The sequence below is a fragment of the Macaca thibetana genome, chromosome 14 (genome assembly GCF_024542745.1).
Source record: "Macaca thibetana thibetana isolate TM-01 chromosome 14, ASM2454274v1, whole genome shotgun sequence".
NCBI classification, from domain to species: Eukaryota; Metazoa; Chordata; class Mammalia; order Primates; family Cercopithecidae; genus Macaca; species Macaca thibetana.
The window spans coordinates 99,686,113-99,709,193 of NC_065591.1; the positions used below are offsets into that span (position 1 = coordinate 99,686,113).

At 43.4% G+C, this 23,081-nt stretch overlaps 3 protein-coding genes across 4 annotated transcripts in view; 1 reads left to right on the plus strand and 2 right to left on the minus strand.

Moving 5' to 3' along the window:
• Window positions 1-23,081, plus strand: part of ACAT1 (acetyl-CoA acetyltransferase 1) — a 976,528-nt gene that overhangs the window by 609,191 nt on the left and 344,256 nt on the right. The window lies entirely within an intron of this gene.
• CWF19L2 (CWF19 like cell cycle control factor 2) overlaps window positions 1-23,081 on the minus strand; it is an 808,601-nt gene that overhangs the window by 442,132 nt on the left and 343,388 nt on the right. The gene's annotated exons all lie outside the window — the stretch shown is intronic.
• The window catches only part of SLC35F2 (solute carrier family 35 member F2), a 65,974-nt gene continuing 51,496 nt past the window's right edge, over window positions 8,604-23,081 (minus strand). For both annotated transcript variants that reach the window (XM_050758708.1, XM_050758709.1), the window contains 5 exons: window positions 20,880-21,039; window positions 19,316-19,472; window positions 18,676-18,728; window positions 16,958-17,112; window positions 8,604-10,433 (listed from right to left, as the gene is read on the minus strand). In XM_050758708.1, coding sequence (XP_050614665.1) covers window positions 10,248-10,433; window positions 16,958-17,112; window positions 18,676-18,728; window positions 19,316-19,472; window positions 20,880-21,039 — 711 coding nt within the window. In that variant the 3' untranslated portion in view covers window positions 8,604-10,247. The remainder of the gene's footprint in view (window positions 10,434-16,957; window positions 17,113-18,675; window positions 18,729-19,315; window positions 19,473-20,879; window positions 21,040-23,081) is intronic.

Below are 23,081 nucleotides of genomic sequence, written 5' to 3' on the forward strand. Positions count from 1 at the left end.
GGAGACTGCCTTTCCCTGGTGCCGGCTGTGACCGGTTATTATTTTACAGAGTTTAAATCTGCCTGACCATTGCCGGATGGTTGCCTAATGTTCCTTAGTGAGAGCCCTCTCCTTTGGTGTTCATGTTTGCCTGCCCACCTATTCTAACAGTCTAATTTGAAGAAGTTAAGACTTCATTGTTCAACAGGGTAGTCATCAGCCACATGTGGCTATTGGATACATGAAATGTGGCTAATGACACATACTGAAATAGTATTTTAAGTATATTGGATTAATTAAAATATTTTTTTAAAAATTTAAGATCTCATGTAAACCAGATGTTTGAAAATAAATTTTTCAAGGAAGCAGTGTTATACGGGCTGGTTAAACTCCCAGTTCTCACAAATTTCTTTAAACCAGGACGCATAGCCTTGCACACAGTATTATGATTTAATAGCTGTCATTCATACCATTGCTTCTCTGAGACACTGTTTTTTAACTTGGGATGCCTAGATTGGAACTCCTCTGCCCCTCTCCAGATGAGGAGCAGGCAAGGGGAAAGACTAGGACTAAAAGGCATAGGAGGAAAGAGAGCAGTGTAGGACAACTTGCTAACCAAATGTGTCTGCATAGAAGGCTTTACTTTAGGTCAATGTTCCATTCAGTGTTCTGTACTGGGACCAAAGGTAAAGTTTATTTAACCCAAGAAGTAAGCTGACCAATGGGCTAGAAAGAGGAAAGGGGCCAGGTGCGGTGGCTCACGCCTGTAATCCCAACACTTAAGGAGGCCGAGGTGGGAGGATCAACTGAGGTCAGGAGTTCAAGACCAGCCTGGCCAACATGATGAAACCCCGTCTCTACTAAAAAATACAAAAATTAGCCAGGCGTGGTGGTGGGTGCCTGTAATCCCAGCTACTCGGGAGGCTGAGGCAGGAGAATTGCTTGAACCTGGGAGGCGGAGGTTGCAGTGAGCCGAGATCATGCCACTGCACTCTAGCCGGGTGCAGAGTGAGACTCCCATCTCAAAAAAAAAAAAAGGAAAAATGGCCACTATTGACCTACAAGAGTTCCAGCTGGGATGAGGAAGGGCAGGTATGTAAACCACAAGCACTGTGTGCTAAGTGCTAAAAGGAAGATATGAGCAAAGACTATGGAAGCTTAAAGGCGGGTGGGACCCAGATTGAGAAAGGTTCCTAAGAGACTACATTTGAGATCAACCTTGATGGACAGATGGGATTTTTGTCACCTGAGATTCTCTACTACACCATTATCCCTATAGAGATACAGGTTTATTTATTATTATTATTTTTTTTGAGACAGGGTCTTGCTGTCACCTAGGCTGGAGTGCAGTGGTGGCAATCATAGCTCACTGCAACCTCAAATGTCTGGGCTCAAGTGAATCCCCTATCTCAATCTCCTGAGCGGAGCTGGGACTACAGATGGGTGCCACCACGCCTGACTAATTTTCTTTTTTCTTCTTTTTTGTAGAGGCAAGGTATCACTGTGTTACCCAGGCTGACCTTAAACTTCTGGCCTCTTGGCCTCAAGTGATCCTCCCGCCTTGGCCTCCCAAAGTGCTGGGTTTAAAGGTGTGAGCCACCACACCAAGCCCAGGTTTATTCTTAAGCAAAATATTTTAGGAAATGTGTGCTCAGAGATCCTTGGCCTCCACCCCTGGAGACTGACTCAGTAGTTCTGGGATAGGACTTGATAATGTCTGTTTTTAAAAGCATCTCCAGTGTTTCTGACATTCTGCTAAGTCTAAGAATTAGTAATGAACTAGGAATCCAGTAATGAACTAGGAGTCCATTTTTATTTGGCACAAAACTTAGACAAATCACATCGCTTTCCTATGCCTTCCCTTATTTATCTTTAAAAAGGGAATTGGGCTAAATGATAACTACAGTCAGAGGTCAAGGTTTTCAAATTCCTTGATTATTTACATTATTGGGAAAGTTGAAACTACTTGTACACAACTCATAACGTCCAACAATAGGCGGAGAAATATCCTTCTTAGAGTAATAGAGAAAGAATGGACAATTGAAACATTGGTTGCCTAAAATGGGGGAGATAAAATTATGAATGGCTGGCTTACACACCTTCACGAGTGTGTGCTCACACTCAAAATGAATGGAACTAGAATCTCCCCTGCTAGATTTTTTGTCTCCTTCTGGTTGATCTGGGGAAGGGGAGCTGGGGAGGATGTCGGTAATGACTATACAATTCTTGCCAAGGGAGGGATCCACTGGTATAATGATTATAACTTTGTCTTTCTTCCCCAAATTGTAACTGCCCAGTGGGTTCACCTTGCCTGTTGCCTAGACAGAGGTGAGTTATCAAGACAGGGGAATTGCAGTAGAGAAAGAGCAATTCACACAGACCCAGCTGTGTGGGAGAGCAGAGTTTTATTATGATTCAAATCAGTCTCCCCAAGCATTCGGGGAGCAGAGGGTTTTTTTTGTTTTTTGTTTTTTTGAAATAAAATGTTTCACATATTTATTACTGAAGCCAGCCAACGAATGCATTCATAACAGATTCAGACATAAAAAATATATTCCCAATAAAACATGTGTATCTCTCCAGATAGTGGTGACATTCTCAGCTTGATATGGTAATGCGATTGTGACCTTGTTACCAGTTTTCTTGTGAATCCACTGGGAAATGGGACAATTTTGCTTTTGTTTCTTGGCCAGGACTCGCTTAATCTGAAAGTCTTGTGAGAAGACATGGCGAGAAGCGAAGTCAAACACACATCACGTTGACGGAGAAAGGAGGAGAGGGGCTTGACTTTTTTTTTTTTTTTTTTTTCACTAAGTTTCTTTCTGGGGAGCAGAGTTTTTAAGGACAACTTGGTAGGTGGGGAGAAGTCAGTGAGCCAGGAGTGCTAGTTGGTTAGGTAAGAGATGAAATCACAAGGAATGGAAGCTGTCCTCTTGCACTGAATCTGTTCCTGGGTGAGAGCCACAGATCAGATGAACCAGTTAGTCAATCTGGGTGGTGCCAGCTGATCCATCAAGTACAGGGTCTGCAAAATATCTCAAGCACTGATCATAGGAGCAGCTTAGAAAGGGTCAGAATGTTGTAGCCTCCACCTGCATGACTCCTAAACCATAATTCCTAATCTTGTGGCTGATGTTAGTAGTTCAGTCTCCAGGCAAGGAGGCTTCTTTTGGGGAAAGGGCTGTAATCATTTTTTATTGATGTATTTATTTTTATTTTTGAGACAAAGTCTTATTCTGTCACCCAGGTTGGATGCAATGGCATGATCTTGGCTCACTGCAACCTCCGCCTCCTGGGTTCAAGCGATTCTCCTGCCTCAGCCTCCCGAGTAGCTGGGATTACAGGTATCTACCACCATGCCCTGCTAATTTTTGTATTTTAGTAGAGACAGGATTTCACCATGTTGGCCATGCTGGTCTCAAAATCCCCACCTCAGTTGTTCCACCCGCCTCCACCTCCCAAAGTGCTGGGATTACAGGTGTGAGCCACCATGCCTGGCCTCATCTTTGTTTTAAACTATAACCTATAAACTAAGTTCTTCCCAAAGTTAGTTCAGCCTATGCCCAGGAATAAACAAGGACAGCTTGGAGGTTAGAAGCAAGATAGAGTTGGTTAGGTTAGAGCTCTTTCATTGTCTCAGTTATAATTTTGCAAAGGTGGTTTCAAAATCACCTCAAAAAATTTTTTTTCTCTCTACTACCTAATGCAGTGGTCCTAGGACCAGGGCTGTAACTACAAGTGCTGGAAGCAGGAATGATTTCTAAGCAGGAAATTGTCACTATGTTTTTAAACTTCCTCAGAATTCCTACGGGCCTGATGAGGGGTTGGTTGTGCCTTCACCCCATCTGGAAAAATTGAGATTAAGAATAAATATAGGCTGGGCACGGTGGCTCAGGCCTGTAATCCCAGTACTTTGGGAGGCTGAGGTGGGTTGACCACCTGAGGTCAAGAGTTCGAGACCAGCCTGGCCAACATGATAAAACCCCATGTCTACTTAAAAAATACAAAAATTAACCGGGCATGGTGGTGTGTTCCTGTAGTCCCAGCTACTCGTGAGGCTGAGGCAGGAGAATCACTTGAACCTGGGAGGCATAGGTTGCAGTGAGCTGAGATCATACCATTGCACTCCAGCCTGGGTGACAGAGTGAGTGATACTCTGTCTCAAGAAAAAAAAAAAAAAAAAAAAGGGCTCACTAGTTCAGAATCTATGTGAGCTTTCCTTCTAGGAACGGGCATGGACTGAAGGGGAGGCACTGGCTAGACAGGTACTGCTATCAGTGACATGAATCAGCACAGTGGCCAAAACTAATGTCCTTCCCAAAGTGGAAAAATTGGGGTAAAATTAAATGACAAATGGAAAATAGGAGGAATAGCCAAGAATAAATAAATTTAAAAGTGGGTTATAAATTGAGGAAAATCCAATATCATATGAATGATGACTTTAAAGAGGCTCAGAGCTGTCTCTTAGCTCGATGATCCCAGGTGCCTGAACGGGCGAAGCAGTGTGCCTGCCAAGACCACTCTTGCTTTTTGAGTCTGACAAGATTAAAAGGAAGCTTGCAAACTTGAGTGACCTCTGCCTGGGAGACAGTCACACAATATGATGGACTAAAGTAATGATTAAAGATTGTGTATATTTGTTTTGCTGTAAGGGATCCATGGTTGAAAACTAGAGGTGGCCTATGGTGTCATGATATGTATCAGTTTGCATCCAGTTCCTGGGTCCTAACTACCATAGCCCCATTACAGTCTTTTGTTATGTTGGGTAAGGCCTCAGGAAACAGAATGTTTCTCCTGCCCTCTGTTCACCTGCCCCAAGGCAGGACTCTAACCTCGCCTACTTTTCTGATTGTGGGTCTTCAGACCCTCCCCAGAGAGAGTCCCGCCCTATACCCTGGGGAAGGAATGCTGAATAAGGAAACTTCCATAAAAACACAAGAGGGCCGGGTGCAGTGGCTCGCACCTATAATCCCAGCACTGTGGGAGGCCAAGACGGACAGCTCACTGGAGCGCAGGAGTTTGAGACCAGCCTGGCCAACATGGTGAAACCCCCGTATCTACCAAAAATAACAACAACAACAACAACAAAAAGCTGGGCATGGTGGCTCATGCCTGAGGCTGAGGCACGAGAATTCCTTGAACCCCGGGGGTGGAGGTTGCAGTGAGCTGAGATCGAGCCACTGCACTCCAGCCTGGGTGACAGAGCCAGACTCTCCTCAGCAAAACAAATCCAAGAGAACTGAGTTCAGGGAGCCTCTGGATAGCCGAAGCCGTGAAGGTTTCTGAAAAGTAGTGTGTCCAGGGAGAGGATGGAAGCCCCTCGCCCCTTCTCCCATGCCTTACCCTATACATCTCTTCATCTGTATCCTTTATAATAAACTGGTACACATACATAAAAAAAACTACTTAGACATGATAAACATTCAATATCTGTTTAGTGAGGAGGGACACAAATCATATTGGTCGTAAGGGGTGACTTCAGGTTTCTCCAAGAACACTCAGATTCAAGTGAGGTAACTCAATTATGTTAAAATATTAACCTTTATGGTGGTGTCTTTTCTGGTATAATACATACATCAAAGATCATTCTCTAAAAATGTTTAATTTTATGTTTTTGAATATGTAAACAAAGTATATCTCTAAAAGTTAACAGAGATGGCCAGGCATGGTGACTCACACCTGTAATCCCAGCACTTTGGGAGGCCGAGGCAGGCAGATCACGAGGTCAGGAGTTCGAGACCAGCCTGACCAATATTGTAAACCCCCGTCTCTACTAAAAATACAAAACTTAGCAGGACGTGGTGGTGCATGCCAGTAGTCTCAGCTACTTGGGAGGCAGGGGCAGGAGAACTGCTTGAACCCGGGAGGCGGAGGTTGCAGTGAGCCAAGATTGGGACAGTGCATCCCAGGCTGGGCAACATAGTGAGACTCCATCTCAAAAAAAAAAAAGTTAACAGAGATAAGTTGAGATTTGGATTATTTCCTAGGGTTCAAAAAAAGCTACCTCCAGGCCAGGCGCGGTGGCTCAAGCCTGTAATCCCAGAACTTTGGGAGGCCGAGACGGGTGGATCACGAGGTCAGGAGATTGAGACCATCCTGGCTAACACGGTGAAACCCCATCTCTACTAAAAAATACAAAAAACTAGCCGGGCAAGGTGGCGGGCGCCTGTAGTCCCAGCTACTCGGGAGGCTGAGGCAGGAGAATGGCGTAAACCCGGGAGGCGGAGCTTGCAGTGAGTTGAGATCCGGCCACTGCACCCCAGCCTGGGCGACAGAGCGAGACTCCGTCTCAAAAAAAAAAGGCTACCTCCTTTTTCTTTTTTTTTTTTTTTTTTTTTTTTTTTTTTTTTTTTTCTGATACAGGGTCTATTGCCCAGGCTGGAGTGCAGTGGTATGATCTTGGCTCATTGGGGCCTCAACCTCCCAAGGTCAAGTGATCCTCCAGCCTCGGCCTCCTGAGTAGATAGGACCACAGGTACATGCCACCATACCCAGCTAATTTTTGTGTTTTTTAGAGACAGGGTTTCACCATGTTAATTAACCCAGCTGGTCTCCAACTCATGGCCTCAAGTAATCTGCCTGCCTGAGCTTCCCAAAGTGCTGGGAGACAGGACTAGCTGGATTTCCTAGGCTAGGAATTCCTAAGTCTAGTTGGGGAAGGTGACCTCACCCACCTTTAAACACAGGGCTAGTAACTCAGCTCACACCCGACCAATCAGGTAGTAAAGAGGGCTCACTAAAATACAAATTAGGCTAAAAGCAGGAGATAAATAAATAGTCAAATCATATATCGCCTAAGAGCACGAGGAGGGGACAATGATCGGGATATAAACCCAGGCATTTGAGCCGCATCAGGCAACCCCCTTTGGGTCCCCTCCCATTGTATGGGAGCTCTGTTTTCACTCTTTTTTTTTTTTTTTTTTTTTTTTTTGAGACGGAGTCTCGCTCTGCCGCCCAGGCTGGAGTGCAGTGGCGTGATCTAGGCTCACTGCAAGCTCCGCCTCCCGGGTTCACACCATTCTCCTGCCTCAGCCTCCCGAGTAGCTGGGACTACAGGCGCCCGCCACCTCGCCCGGCTAGTTTTTTTGTATTTTTTAGTAGAGACGGGGTTTCACCGTGTCAGCCAGGATTGTCTCGATCTCCTGACCTCGTGATCCGCCCATCTCGGCCTCCCAAAGTGCTGGGATTACAGGCTTGAGCCACCGCGCCCGGCCTGTTTTCACTCTTAAATCTTGCAACTGCGCATTCTTCTGGTCCGTGTTTGTTATGGCTCAGGCCCAGCCGTCCATCACTGCTGTTTGCCGCCATTGCAGACCCGCCATTGACTTCAACCCCTCCGGATCCGGCAGGGTGTCCGCTATGCTCCTGATCCAGCGAGGCGCCCATTGCCGCTCCAATGGGACTAAAGGCTCGCCACTGTTCCTGCAGGGCCAAGTGCCCAGATTCGTCCTAATCAAGCCGAACACTAGACCCACAGCTTCTAATAGAGCTATAACACTCAGCGCATGGCCCAAGGTTCCATTCCTTGGAATCCGTGAGGCCAAGAACCCCAGCTGAGAGAACAAAAGGCTTGCCACCATCTTGGGAGTGGCCCGCGCCATCTTGCGAGTGGCCCACCACCATCTTGGGAGCTCTATGAACAAAGACCTGCCCCTAACAGTGCTAGGATTACAGGCTTGGGCCACTGTACCTGGCCTACCTCCTTTTTCTAAAGTCCATCATGGTGTGTATGTATCCTAAACACCCAAATATGTAACCAAAGACTTTGTGAATGACCCTGCTCACCAAACAGCAATCTTGGAGGATCAGCAACTGTAGTTCTGACTGCAGCTGTCACTGGTGTAAATAAAATGAAACAATGAGCAAAATAGCACAAATTTAAAAATAAACCATCAGTGTGCTAATCAAACTGAAAGTCTTCCCAAAAGAGCCAAACATTTTAACATAACCCCACTCTCATAGTTGTTAATGTTAGGGAGTGAAAACTAAATATCAATTGAAAAGGCAGTTTTAATTGGTTGCAGAAAATGAAAGGTTACTTCACTCAAAAAAGTAAAAAACTCATTGTGGTAATTCAGAAGTGGAAAACGTTTATTCCTGCAAATGACCGGTGGGCTTGCTCTGAATTCCCTTGAATCCCAGCATAGTCCCCAAATAGACAGGCTTGCCTCACCCCACAGAGGATATGAATCTGAAAAATTGAGTATGAAGAAATATTGAATATATGAAGTCATTCAAAATCCACAAGGGGGACGGGCGTAGTGGCTCATGCCTGTAATCCCAGCACTTTGGGAGACTGAGGTGGGTGGATCACTTGAGGTCAGTTCGAGACCAGCCTGGACAACACGGTGATACCCCATTTCTACTAAAAATATAAAAATTTGCTAGGCATGGTGGCGCGTGCCTAAGGTCCCAGTAGGAGAACTGCAGAACCCAGGAGGCAGAGGTTGCAGTGAGTCGAGATGGCACCTTTGCACTCTAGCCTAGGCGACACAGCGAGACTGTCTCAAAAAAAAAAAAAAAAAAAAAAAAAATCCACAAGGGTTTTAAAGGAAGGTTTTACTGGAAAAAAAAAAAGTCCACAAGGGGAACTGGTTAATCAAAGAAACCACACAGTTGATTTATTTCCATGAATTCAAAGCCTTTTAATGATGTGAACACTTACTCCCCATTTCTTTCTTACATTGTTACAAAAAAATTTACATAACAGTTTTCTTAAAGTGGCATTTTGTTGGTTATTATACTGATGATACATATTAACACTTTGTATTGAAGTATAAAAATCACAAGGCATTACAAATTTTTGATAAGAAGTAGTAATAGTATCCTCTTTTAACAACTGGAGGCTCCCGGGCATACTCTTCGGAGAGAAATGATTAATTTTATATTTTCATTTATATTTTGATGATAATCTTTTCTTGTTTTTACCAGTTATAAAAACAAAGCTTTTTCTTTGTTGTGATAATGTGCACTAAGACTTAGTTTCTTGAGCTAATGCTAAATAAAATGAGATCAATAGGAATATTCCAGGAGGTCGTGAGAAGTTTTTAGAAAGGATGGCATCTACATATATATGGAGCTCTGAAAAATGTTGGAGAGTATGACCTGGGACTGAAACTGTGGAACACATATCCAGTGTCACAGGCTCTGAGAGCAGAGAGAGTTTGCTCTGGGACCTGGAATGAGTGATGGAGAAATGTTTTAAACAAACAAATAGGCCAGGCACAGTGGCTCACATCTGTAATCCTAGCACTTTGGGAGGCCGAGGTGGGCAGATCGCTTTAGCTCAGGAATTTGAGACTAGCCTGGGCAACATGGCGACACCCCACCTCTCTATAAAATCAAACAAAACAGGCCGAGCATGGTGGCTCATGCCTGTAATCCCAGCACTTTGGGAGGTCGGGGCAGGCGGATCACTTGAGGTAAGGAGGTCAAGACCAGCCTGGGCAACATGGTGAAACCCCATGTCTACTGAAAAATACAAAACTTAGCTGGGCGTGGGGCCACATGCTCGTAATCCCAGCTACTCACACTTGAACCCAGGAGGCAGAGGTTACAGTGAGCTGAGATTGTGCCACTGCACTCTAGACTCTGTGTCTCAAACAAACAAATAAAAAACCAATTGTGGGAGGGTTCCTAGGTTTACTGCACTCCAGTTTAATGCTCGTACAGTACTCACACTTATAGCTCAGGAGTTTACAAGGGCTGACCCACCCGTTTTCTGCCACATGCAGTCAGCCCCAAGGCCTCATCTGTACCCAAAGGCCTGTGGACAATAACTGCCCCAGCAAAAAAAAACAAAAAACAAAAAACAAAAACAAAAAACAAAAAAAACCTCGAAGCCTCTGACAGAGGAAACGTACTCCAGAGCCACCGTGAGCTGCCCCTGTTCCTGACCACCAAGCCCAGCCTGGACAGCCTGCTTTCCCGCCCTGGCTTGAGGCTGGCTCACTCCTGGATCTCTCCCCAGTCCTGCTTTCCCACTGGTGCCTCTGAGACCCCGGTGTGGGGTCCGCACCTCATCTCCCTGACACGAACAGGTATTGGTCCTCAAACACAGAAACACACTCTTAGCTTGGTTTCTGCTCTAGTTTGGTATTTCTACTTTTGAACTTTGTTTGGTGTTCCTCTCTAAAACCTAACCACTGGATCCAACCCAGGGTTGTAGAGTGTCCACTCTGAGTCTGCTATTTTTCCCCAAGTGTCCCTTCAGCAAGCAGCAGGCTCTGCTTTATCCTGGTGGGGGATGGGTGCGCCGTCTTCTCCAGCTACAAGACAGCAGAGTGGGTCTCCTGGAGGTTCTCCTCCAGCTTCATCCCCAGGTTGTCAATCCCAATGCTGGTGACCGGAGGCACACTGCTTTCAGCCGGCTCGGCCGTGCGAGTTGGGGTGGAGCAGTACAGGATAAACCCCACCATGATGACGGTGAAGGACAGGATGTAGAGTCCTGAAAACTAGAAGAGAAGAACAGGCAGTGAATTGTGCCCCTCACATACACATCTTTGCTGCTGGCTTTTGCCAACTGTGCTTTGAGGATTACCTTCTCATAATCTTTTTCTTTTCTTTTTCTTTTTCTTTTTGTTTTTTTAAGACAGGGTCTCACTCTGTGGCCCAGGCTGGATGGAGTGCAGTGACGCAATCTCGACTCACTGCAACCTCTGCCTCCCAGGCTCCAGTGATCCTCCCGCCTCAACCTCCAGAGTAGCTGAGACCACAGGCACTCACCACCACACCTGGCCAATTTTTGTGTTTTCTGTAGAGACGGGGTTTTTCCATGTTGCCCAGGCTGGTCTCGAACACCTGAGCTCAAGCAATCCGCCCGCCTCAGGCTCCCAAAGTGTGGGGGATTACAGGCATGAGCCACCATGCCTGGCCTCATGATCTTGTTTCTGAAAGTTGCCTAAGGAGATGCTAATGCACAAAACCTTCCTTTGTATGCTGCTGAATGATGGGACTCTGCCAACAGCACCCGGCACATAAGCCACCTGGATCCTTGGATCTTTAGGAGAAATGGATCTTTGCTTTTCTCTGTCATAATCCAGCTACACCCCACTCTGCACATAATCCCACTTAGTGGAGAAAATAAAAGGTCATCATGGATACCACAGAGAGCCCCGTTCAGACCCTAGATACAGCCTACAATATTGGTATGAAACATAGGAACGTAAGACTATGATGAAATGTGGGTGGCATCTGCTCTACAGCCTCTCAATGTGTGCTATTCAATGAAATTCATTTTGCTAAAATGTAATACATTATCTTGTCTCTGTAGGCAAGTATTACATAGTAAAATTTATGGTACACTGAGCAGATTCAGAATTTTAGAGCTAGAAAGAGCCTAAGATACCAGAAGAATCCGAAGCCCAAAGAGGCGACTGGTGTAAGGTCCAGTGAGGACAATCATAGGGAACAGAGAGCCTGTGACATTTTATAATGTCTGTGACAGACATTTTACAACTATGGATGGAGTTTTTGGTGACCTTCCCCAACTTTCCCCTTCCTAAGACTGAAAACCACCACCCAGGGCAAAATGCAGTGAGGACAGAACACGAATTCATTGGGTATATATATGGAAAAATGATACACCCCAAAAGTCTAAATAAATCCTATTAAGAACTTTGTATATTTCCTCTTATTTCAGCTGAAAATTCATACAAAAGTTGAAGTGTTAAAGAAATCAGTCTGTATTGTTTTCTTTTTTTCTTTTTTAGACAGAGTCTCACTCTGTCTCCCAGGCTGGAGTGCAATGGCGCAATCTCGGCTCACTACAACCTCTGTCTCCTGGGTTCAAGCGATTCTTCTGCCTCACCCTCCAGAGTAGCTGGGACTACAAGCACGCACAACCATGCCTGGATAATTTTTGTATTTTTGGTAGAGAGGGGGTTTCACCATGTTGGCCAGGCTGGTCTCAAACTCCTGAACTAAAGTGACCCACCCACCTCGGTCTCCCAAAGTGTTGGGATTACAGGTGTGAGCCACTTGCGCCCAGCCTGAAGTTGGTATTTTGAAAGGTAATCATGCTGTCCCATAAAGTGTTCACTGTTACCTGTGAAAAAACCTATATAACTTGTTCAAAATCTGTTATATTTGGTTTGGTGGCTTTTAAAATGTTCAGAAGAAAAACTACTATGTCTCTCTTAAGAAGGCAGGTGATTAAATTGAGTCACTTTTATTAGCATGGAGAGACTAATAAAGAGATTGAGTAAGTCTCCTGAATTAGAGGTGCTTACTTTTTTGTCTTGTAAAATTCTGTGTGTCTGGATCTATGCAGGAAGTTTCTTGCAGTTACTTTATTCAGCAAATATTCACTCAAGATCAATTTCAGGAGAGGCAGAGTGCTTAAGGTCTGACATGGATGAGTGTAAAAAATTCTGAGCCTCTTTTTCAACTGTCTGCTTCAAAAAATTAGAGCCAAAGTTAGACACAGTTTTTAAAACTTGTAGTATATTAAGCTTACAATCTGCCTTTAAAAACTACTTGGCCAGGCTCAGTGGCTCATGCCCTGTAGTCCCAGCACTCTGGGAGGCCAAGGCGAGTGGATCACCTGAGGTCAGGAGTTCAAGACCAGCCTGGCCAACATGGTGAAACCCCGTCTCTACTAAAAATACACAAATTAGCCGGGTTTGGTAGCAGGTGCCTGTAATCCTAGCTACTCGAGAGGCTGAAGCACAAGAATCACTTGAACCCAGAATGCAGGGGTTGCAGTGAGCTGAGATCACACCACTGTACTCCAGCCTGGGTGACAGAGCGAGACTCTATCACAAACAAAACAAAAAAACTGCTTCTAAAGTGCTAGGTGACTTCATTATGCTCTGAGTTTTTTCTACCTCTGTAATTTATTCTGAAGATTTCAGAAGACCTGCTCTTTGCTCTATAAGTCTTGAAATAACATTTGACCAAAAATAGTAAAAATCTGATCTAAGAATGAACTATTAGACATTCAGGGACAAAGGAACACAAAATAACTGGAAAGGAATTTATCAACTGCATGCTCCGATTCTGAGAATAGTAAAGTTATGTGGCCAAAAAATGACATAAGAAAGGGATTTTTTCATTTTAAAGTTAAAAGCAGTTGAAGCTATAGCCAGCCACCAACTGGCCTGCAACTGCTATATAGAAACACCAGCACTCCTAGTGGTGGCCAGATGAAATGCAGCCACAGCATCACAGAAAAACAAGGCTGACATTGTAGTCCATGACAATTTGGCTCTCAGAAAAAAAATCTGGGCCCATCATGATGACTTCTCTGATTCACTTTGACTTTATTTATTTATCTTACTTTTTTTATTTTTTTTAAGATGGAGTCTCACTCTGTCGCCCAGGCTGGAGTGCAATGGCATGATCTCGGCTCACTGCAACCTCCACCTCCCAGGTTCAAGCAATTCTCCTGCTGGGACTACAGATGCGTGCCACCACGCCCAGCTAATTTTTGTATTTTTAGTAGAGATGGGGTTTCACCATGTTGGCCAGGATGGTCTCAATCTCCTGACCTCGTGCTCCACTCGCCTTGGCCTCCCAAAGTGCAGGTGTGACCCACTATGCCCAGCACACTGGCTTTTTTTTTGAGACAGAGTCTTGCTCTGTTGCCCAGGCTGGAGTGCAGTGGCGTGATCTTGGCTCACTGCAAGCTCTGCCTCCTGGGTTCACGCCATTCTCCTGCCTCAGCCTCCTGAGCAGCTGGATTACAGGTATGTGCCACCACGCCTGGCTAATTTTTTGTATTTTTAGTAGAGACAGGGTTTCATCATGTTAGCCAAGATGGTCTCGATCTCCTGACCTCGTCATCCACCCACCTCGGCCTCCCAAAGTGCTGGGATTACAGGCGTGAGCCACCGTGCCCGGCCTGGCTTTTTTTAAATGATGGTACCAATAAGCTATAAAGCTATAAACATTCCTTCAGTCTTAGTTCAGGAATACCTTAACCAGCAAGTCTGCAAAGATAATGGCTGGTTCCTTGACATGTAACCTTGCAATGCAAAAAGGTTTACATTCCTTAAGTAGAAATTTCTGAGAATCCACTGAGCTTAATGTAGCAATAATTCAGTTAAGTGTTGTGAGTTCATGGTTGACTTCTGGGAATAGCATAAATAAGGATTTGTCTGGATAAAAAATTTTACAAGGACAAAGAAATATAGTTGATAGCCTCTACTGAAACTAAAATTATCAGGTAATGGCCAGCATCCTAACTGTCTGCTCAAATGACTGTCAGGAAGATAGGAAGCAGGTCAATAATCCTTTACTGAAGGCATGCTGGGAGAAGACAGGTCTCGCTCTGTCAGCCAGGCTGGAGTGCAGTGGTGTTGTCAGATGATGACTCACTGCAGCCTCAACCTCCCTGGGCCCAAGTGATCCTCCCACTTCAGCCTCTCTCTCCAGTGGCTGGGACACCAGGTACACACTACCATGTCTGGCTAATTATTTTTGTATTTTTTTTTTTTTTTTTTTTGTAGAGATGGGTTTTGCCATGTTGTCCAGGCTGAAAAGAGATATTTCTAAAGCAGGGGTTCTCAAAGTATAATCCAAAATCCTAAAACCTAAAACGCTGGGGAGGAATCTATACAGTCAAAGCTATTATTACTTTTTTTTTTTTTTTTTTTTTGAGACAGAGTTTTGCTCTTGTTACCCACCCAGGCTGGAGTGCAATGGTGCAATCTCGGCTCACTGCAACCTCTGCCTCCCAGGTTCAAGCGATTCTCCTGCCTCAGCCTCCCGAGTACCTGGGATTACAGGCATGGGCCACCACGCCCTGCTAGTTTTTGTACTTTTAGTGGAGAGGGGGTTTCCATGTTGACCATGGCTAGTCTCGAACTCTTGACCTCAGGTGATTCACCCACCTCAGCCTCCCAAAGTGCTGGGATTATAGGCGTAAGCCATCACGCCTGGCCCTCAAAACTATTATTACCATAATACTAAAATGCTATATGCCCTTTTCACTTTCATCATCTTGCAGATGCACAATGAAATGTTCTAGAAGCTATATGACATGTGATATGACAAGGCAGAAGGAAGAGGCAGAGGTGAGAATCCAGGTGTTTTCTAGTAAGCCACACAGTAAAGAGATTTTTAAAATATAAATCAATGACATTCTTCTATTTTTTTATTTTGAAAAATACAATCTTTCATAAAAATGTTAACATGATGAATTTATTATTTTCTTAATGAATTAAGTATTTTTTAATTTATCCGTTTTCATTTATAATATGGTAAATAATAGGTATAAATGACTGGGGTTCTGAATTTTTAAGCATTTAAAAGGGGCTTAAGATTTTAAAAAGAATGATCAGCAAGCCCTGGATCTAAGAAAAAAAAAGATGAAAACTGCTAACCTGCTGCCCTAGGAATTTTCCAAGTAGCTGTGAAGTTGAAAAAAAAAATCTATATACTTGGTTCTCTCTGATTATGAGACTTTAACATGATGCAATCATAAGCCTGAGATTCTCATCTTAATAATGAAATTAAGGTGGAAAGTGCAGTGGCAAGAAGCCTGGACTGATAGAAGACTGACAACTAAGACTTAGTAGTGGCTTTACCACTAACCAGCTGCTGACTAAGGGTAAGTCACTGAGCTGCACATCACCTCCCCGGGCCTTTGTTCCTCCGTGTCTAAAATAAATGGCTCCACCAGGTATTATGGCTCACGCCTATAATCCTAGCACTTAGGGAAGCTGAGGCGGGCAGATCACCTGAGGTCAGGAGTTCAAGACCAGCCTGGCCAACATGGTGAAACTCCATCTCTAGGAAAATACAAAAACTAGCTGGGCATGATGGAGGGTGCCTGTAATCCCAGCTACTCAGGAGGCTGAGGCAGGAGAATTGCTTGAACCCGGGAGGCAGAGGTTGCAGTGAGCCGAGATCACACCACTGCACTCCAGCCTGGGCAATAGAGTGAGACTCCATCTCAAATAAACAAATTAATTAATTTAATTAAATAATAAAATAAAATAAAATGAATGGCTCAATCAGTTCTCAAGGAAAGGTGTATCAGGCTCTCTGAGGATGTTATTTTTTCAAACTTCATATTTGCTCTCTTGCTTCCCCTGGAGATACTGATATATTCCCTTCCACCCCACCTGCCTTGAGAATTAGTGCATGTAATAGGACCCACTGCTGATGGCAGCAGGTTACGCTTGTAAAGGCTATGATGATGTGGATAGAAAAAGTCTGAAAAACCAATGGACTGAATTACCTTTAAGATATAAAATTACTATCAAAGACAGAACCATCCCAATTATGCATGCATGATAAGCTGGCCATCTCTCTTTCCTTTCCAGCAGGTACTCCAGACTTTTTGTCTGTGTACCAGGGCAAAAGGAATGAATGGAAAAGTTCCTAGTGCTCAGACTAAGTTACACTGTCCCTCAAGGTCAATAGCGGCTCTGGGTCAGCTTGTTTATCACCCGGCAACATGCGTCAACAATTCCATAAGCTAGTGCCCTGGGCCATACCATCGAAGATGAAATCCATGTATTTCACTTTTTTTTTTTTTTTTCTGAGACGGAGTCTCGCTCTGTCACCCAGGCTGAAGTGCAGTGGTGCGACCTCGGCTCACTGCAAGCTCCGCCTCCCGGGTTCACGCCATTCTCCTGCCTCAGCCTCCGGAGTAGCTGGGACTACAGGCGCCCGCCACCATGCCCGGCTGATTTTTTGTATTTTTAGTAGAGACGGGGTTTCACCGTGTTAGCCAGGATGGTGTCGATCTCTTGACCTCGTGATCCGCCCACCTTGGCCTCCCAAAGTGCCAGGATTACAGGCGTGAGCCACCGCGCCCGGCCGTATTTCACTCTTTAGAATAACCCTAGAAGGGCAATTCTTATGTGAACCCATTTTCTAATTCAGTAGTAGTAAAGGGAGGCCTGACTAACAAAATTCTTGCCAAGAGGATGAGAAGGTTTTATTTTTTGATCGAGTCTTGAAGAAACCTGCTACGTTTTTTGGATCCAAGCAAGTATTCTTATTTGAACATGCTCTATTTGTTTACCTTATAGCCAAACAGAAAGAGTCCAACGAAAAGGCTGTAGAGGTCTGCTGTCAGGATGCCTAGGTTGACGGAAGTGGCACTTGTGACTTTAATCACCAATGGCATGAAGCTATAAAGGCAAAACATACACAGGGCAAATGCCACAAACAGCAGGGCTGTGGAAAAAAACATGGAATATCTAATATTAGCACAAGAAATCATAAGACAAAGGAGTTTGAGGCTTGGCTGCCATATAAAACTCCCTAATCCTTTAGCATATTATCTACAAAGCCCCTTGTTAACAGCATTGCAAATGAGACCACAAAGCTCTCTGGAAAAAAGAATATTAATAGCAAGTTGTGATGTAGATAAAGGACCTCAAAAATCCAACAAGGTATTGGATGATCAAGGTCAGAAAATCCTGCTTATGGTGTGACTGAGTCCATTGCTCTTATCACCCCTTGCTATGCACCCTGCCAGGACGCAGTGATGTTTGTGATAAAAGGCCAGTAAAGGTAGAATCAACATCTCGTGTCAAGAAAAATCATTATCTTTTCTTTGCTTTTGTTTGGTTGGACATAATTCATATAACTGGATTCAGAATAAAGTATCTTTAAAGACATCAAAGACAGTTATTAGGTCCATTGTATTTTGTTCATCTCATTAAATTAAGTGCTCCAAGGCAGCGCAACATAATTATCCTCTTTAGGACAGTGCTTGCCATGTGGATGTTGACTACATTAGCAATTATCTCTGCTTTGCAACCACTTCTTTAATCTCATCCCATACGCAGCACGCGCGCACACACGCGCACACACACACACACACACTTTCTGGCAATCTAAGTTATTTTTATTTTTTTCGAGACGGAGTCTCGCACTGTTGCCCAGGCTGGAGTGCAGTGGCGCAATCTCAGCACACTGCAACCTCCGCCTCCCAGGTTGAAGTGATTCTCCTGCCTCAGCCTCCCGGGTAGCTGAGAGTACAGGCGCCCGCCACCATGTTCGGCTATTTTTTTTTTTGTATTTTTAGTAGAGACGGGGTTCTCCATGTTGGCCAGGCTGGTCTCGAACTCCTGACCTCAGGTGACCCGCCCATCTCGGCCTCCCGAAGTGCTGGGATTACAGGTGTGGGCCACCCCGCCCAGCCTGCAATCTAAGTTATTTAATTGAATTAAATTATCAAGCATGGTAGACAATCTTCAATGACATCTATGAACTATTTAACTTCTCCCCACCCCATCGCTAAACCAGGTTCAAATCTTTTCTGACTGTCCCATCACCATTTTGTTTTCCTTTATTTATTTATGCAGATGCCTAGGATTATTCAGATGACAGGAGCAATGGGAGGTGAGGGAGATTTCACACCACTGACGATTCAGGTTAATGCTTCACAAATTATATCAAGCAGATAACCTTCGCAAGAAATTTGAGGACCCGGGATATAGATCTACTTGAAAGTTGGTTTGACCAAAGTTCAATCTCCAGTCTTGTTCAGGATCCCTAGTAACCAAAGGCTATTCCTGCAGGTAAAGATTAAGAATTAACTTTTATGGAAGTTTATCTACCAATTTTCAGAGAAAACTCAATGTAAACCACTGTAGCTGATATGTATTACATCACTCTGGGATTTTACAAAGGTGTCTAAATATTAAAATAAAGCACAATATAATCCTCTAGATGTTCATGTGTTAGTTAAAGGAAAGAATGCTGACTAAAAGGATTTCTTTCTTTACATACCAATTTTCCAGTCCCAGTGAATGCTGGCGATATCCTTATATTCCACAATCAATCTAAGATTAAAACAAGAGGTCACAGAGAGGTCCACATACTAATGTTCACTATTTTATAAGCATTTTAGTCACTATACTTCAGCTAAAGTGCGGAATTACACGGACTTTTGAATTTGTCTTAGAATATAAAAATAACTATCTTCAATAAAAATGACAATAAAACCAAAGGAGCCCATAAAGATATGTTTGACTCCCTTACAGGTGCTCTGCAATAATAGTCAAGTATAGGAGAAAAATGTGGTATTATACTTTGTTTTTGAATAAGCTTAGGAAGTTAATGTGTTAATATTTTCTGGAAATAACTAAAAGAGAAAACTCCTTACTGGTAAATGCCTCTACTACATGCTAATCAGGAATCCTAAGCAACACACATGTTTAAGAAAACAGGAAGTAATTCTTGATATTTTAACAATCCTCTAATAGACACTCAGCAAGTTATTAGGTAATGGCAAAACACAATTACTCTTGCATCCACCTAATACTAATTTCAAATGTGAATTTGGGCCAAATAAATAACGAATATTAGTAGTTATCATCTATAATATATTTGCTTATTTTGTTTTTAGAAAAAGATTGTAGAATCTTACAGCTGTATACCACTGATAATTGTTCCAAACAGGCCCACCATTCCTAAAAATTCCTGTCTGCTCAGCTTCTTCACGATGTATTCCTCACAAACGTTCGAAATGGCATAGAGGGAAGCCCCAAGAAGGACCAAGATGTCGCCAATCAATACATCACTCCCTGCAGGAAGACAAGCCACAAAAAGCAAAACACTGTCAACAGGTGAACCTCTACGGCGTGCCTCCAAGCGGTCATCTGACTCGTGTTCATTTAAATGATGCTAAAGAAGAAGAAACTGGTCACTAGAAGTTTATGTGTGAGAGTGTGTGTGTGTGCGCGCGCGCGCATGTGTTTGAGACAGAGTCTTGCTCTGTTGCTCAGGCTGGAGTGCAGAGTGCAGTGGCTCAATCTCGGCTCACTGCAACCTACACCTCCGGGTTCAAGTGATTCTCCTGCCTCAGCCTCCCGCATAGCCGGGATTACAGGCACCCTCCATCAGGCCTGGCTAATTTTTGTATTTGTACTGGTCTTGAACTCCTGAACTCCTGAACTCAAGTGATCCGCTCACCTTGGCCTCCCAAAGTACTGGGATTACAGGTGTGAGTGACTGTGCCTGGCCTAATTTTTGTATTTTTGGTAGAGACGGAGGGTTCACCATGTTGGCCAGGCTGGTCTTGAACTCCTGACCTCAGGTGGTCTACCCACTTTGGCCTTCCAAAACGCTGGGATTACAGGTGTGAGCCACCGCACCCAACCTGGTTACTAGAAGTTTAAAGTCTCTTACTCTTCTCACTTTCTGGTTCAATTCTGCTGTGATTTTTCATAATGTAACTCCTCGGAAGTCTAACAGGCTAGAAATTGATGGTATATATCATAATGTAAGGCCTCAGAAAATGATTCTATGACATGACAAATTAATGGAGTTCACTGAAGAGGTAGGTCAATTTGAAAAATGGGAACCTGCTTTCAAAGTAATTTTCCCTCTTAATCCAAGGAGACACTTAACTCACTTGCAGATTGGGTGAATCATAGACCTTAATTAGATTTTATAGTATCAACTGTAATTTTCTCTCTCAATCCAAGGAGACATTTAACTCACTTGAAGCTTGGATGAATTCATAGACCTTAATTACATTTTATACTATCAACTGAATTCAACACAAAGTGAGGCAAAGTGTTCTCACCTACACAGTGACTTAAAAAGAAATACTCCAGTGAACAAGTTTCTTTGTTGATTAAATAAAAAAAGAAAAAAATAATCGACAGTAGGTTTTCCAGTAACCAATCTTAAATGTATGAGACAAAAGATTATTGCAAATATATAAAGAAACTTTGCTCTCAAGAGACAAACAAAACTATTTAATGTAACAAAAAGGAAGAAAAACTATAGGCTGGTAGGAACATACAGATTGTTTTGTGGAAGTAGTTACAAAATACCAGATACAAGTAAATCTAAAAATATAATTTCAAATGTAGTTAACCAGAAATGTATTTTCTGCTTTTTACTATAAAAAGATATAGTTTGCAGAATAAAGGTGAAAACATAAAATTCTGTGACTGAAGCACAAACATGTGACACTATCTTACCTGAATTGTCTTCCCTCCCTGCTAGTATGTCTGCACCAACCATGGTTCCTACACCCAACAGACAGACAGCCACAGCAACGAAGTGGATCACTCTGTATCTTGCATAAAGAATAAACCACGACAGAGCCATCAACACAGGAATCCCAAAGCAATCCAAAAGCTGCATGGAAAGAATCAACAGTTTAAAACATATCTCTCATTAGCTAAAAGATGAGTAATTAAGAAATAATAGGAGTCAGTATTTATAATAGGAGTCAGTATTTATTGAGCATTTATTATTGCCAGCCCTATACTAAGAGCTTTACCTGAATTCACTCATGTAATCCTCACAACAACTCTATGAGACTGAAATTACAATCCAATTTTATACATGAGAAAATGAAGGTACAAAGAGGTGAAATGAGTTGTCATAGTTAAAAATGGGATGACAGCTGGGCACAGTGGCTCAGGCCTGTAATCTTAGCACTTTGGCAGGCTGTGGCGGGCAGATTGCTTGAGCCCAGGAGTTCGAGATCAGCCTGGGCAACATGGTGAAATGCTGTCTGTACAAAAAAAAAAAAATAGTTGGGTGTGGTGGTGCACGCCTGTAGTCCCAGCTACTTGGGAGGCTAAGGTGAGAGGATCACTTGAGCCTGGGAGTTCAAGGCTGCAGTGAGCTGTGATGGTGCCACTGCACTCCAGCCTGGACAATACAGAGAGAGACCCTGTCTCAAAATAAATGAATAAATAAAATAATAAAATACAATGGAAGAGTCAGTTGCTGAACACAAGACTTCTGCTGAGGGCCTGTGCTCTTTACCTCTATGCTCCCACCTGTGTATATCTTTATTTTATTTTTTTATTTTATGTCATTTTATTTTATTTTATTTTATTATTTTATTTTTTTATTTTTTTGAGATGGAGTCTTGCTCTGTCACCCAGGAGGGGTGCAGTGGCACAATCTCGACTCACTGCAACCTCCACCTCCTGGGTTCAAGCAATTCTTCCTGCCTCAGCCTCCTGAGGAGCTGGGATTACAGCCGTCTGCCACCACGCCTAGCTAATTTTTGTATTTTTTAGTAGAGATGGGGTTTCGTCATGTTGGCAAGGCTGGTCTCGAACTCCTGACCTCAGGTGATCTGCCTGCCTCGGCCTCCCAAAGTGCTGGGATTACGGGCGTGAGCCACCATGCCTGGCCCTGTGTGTATCTTTAATTTCGGTAGACAAACATTCCTTCCTACATGCAACCATTTACTCAGCCAACAAATATTTGCTAAACACCTTGCATGTGTGAGACACTGTGAAAGCAGCTAGAAATAGAGGTGAACAGGACAGAGCAAGCTGTGCCCTCAGGAGCACACAAAGCTAGAAAGGACATGGAATAAACAATCACACCAGATATTTCACTAGAATTGGGCTAAGTGCTACAAAGAAGCACCAGTTACTACGAGAGAACAGACACCATCTCCCTGACAAAGCGTCCAACCCCACCACGTGAGACACACTCGAGCTCACGGCAAATATTCTTGCTCATCCTCCTCACGTGCTTCTCCATCACCTGTTGACAACAGGTCCAGAAAACACTAGCTATACACCTGATATTGCTCATCTGGAAGGCAGAGGGATTAAGCATGCCAAAATTATAGCAGGCCCAAAGTTGTTTGCAAGATAAAAGATAAAAAAGAGAGTGAATTCGTTCAATTCTTAAATTCACAAATTTAATGTGCATTCAAGGATAAAATATATTCAAGAGATTCTTGATGAATTCCAATGTATTTCTTTCAAGGAAGAAATATATTCCTTATACCAATAATATTCCTGAAACTGCTGTTTTATTGCTCACCCTGTTGTTTCAAACCTTGTGCCTGATTCTCTCCGTATCTGGTTAGTCTTGAACAAGACAGGCCCCTAATCTCCAGCAGCCCATTCAATCCTGTCCACAGTTGTTTACTGATTGCCTTTCACTGCAGTAGCATCAGTGGAGTCCAACGCATCATGTGTAGGAATGGCATCTTGCCTTGTTATTTATTCCAGCTGCAGAACTCTAATCTCCTAAGTGCTTTATTGAGCCTGCCTGAATAACAAAACATTAAACGATGCAAATGATAATACCCTGTCCCTGAAGACACCAGCAGAATCCAGCCATATGGCTTAACAAAATCTCAACTACATTCCTTAAACAAAAAAAAGTAGAAAAAGACATTCTAAGAACTACCACAGAAG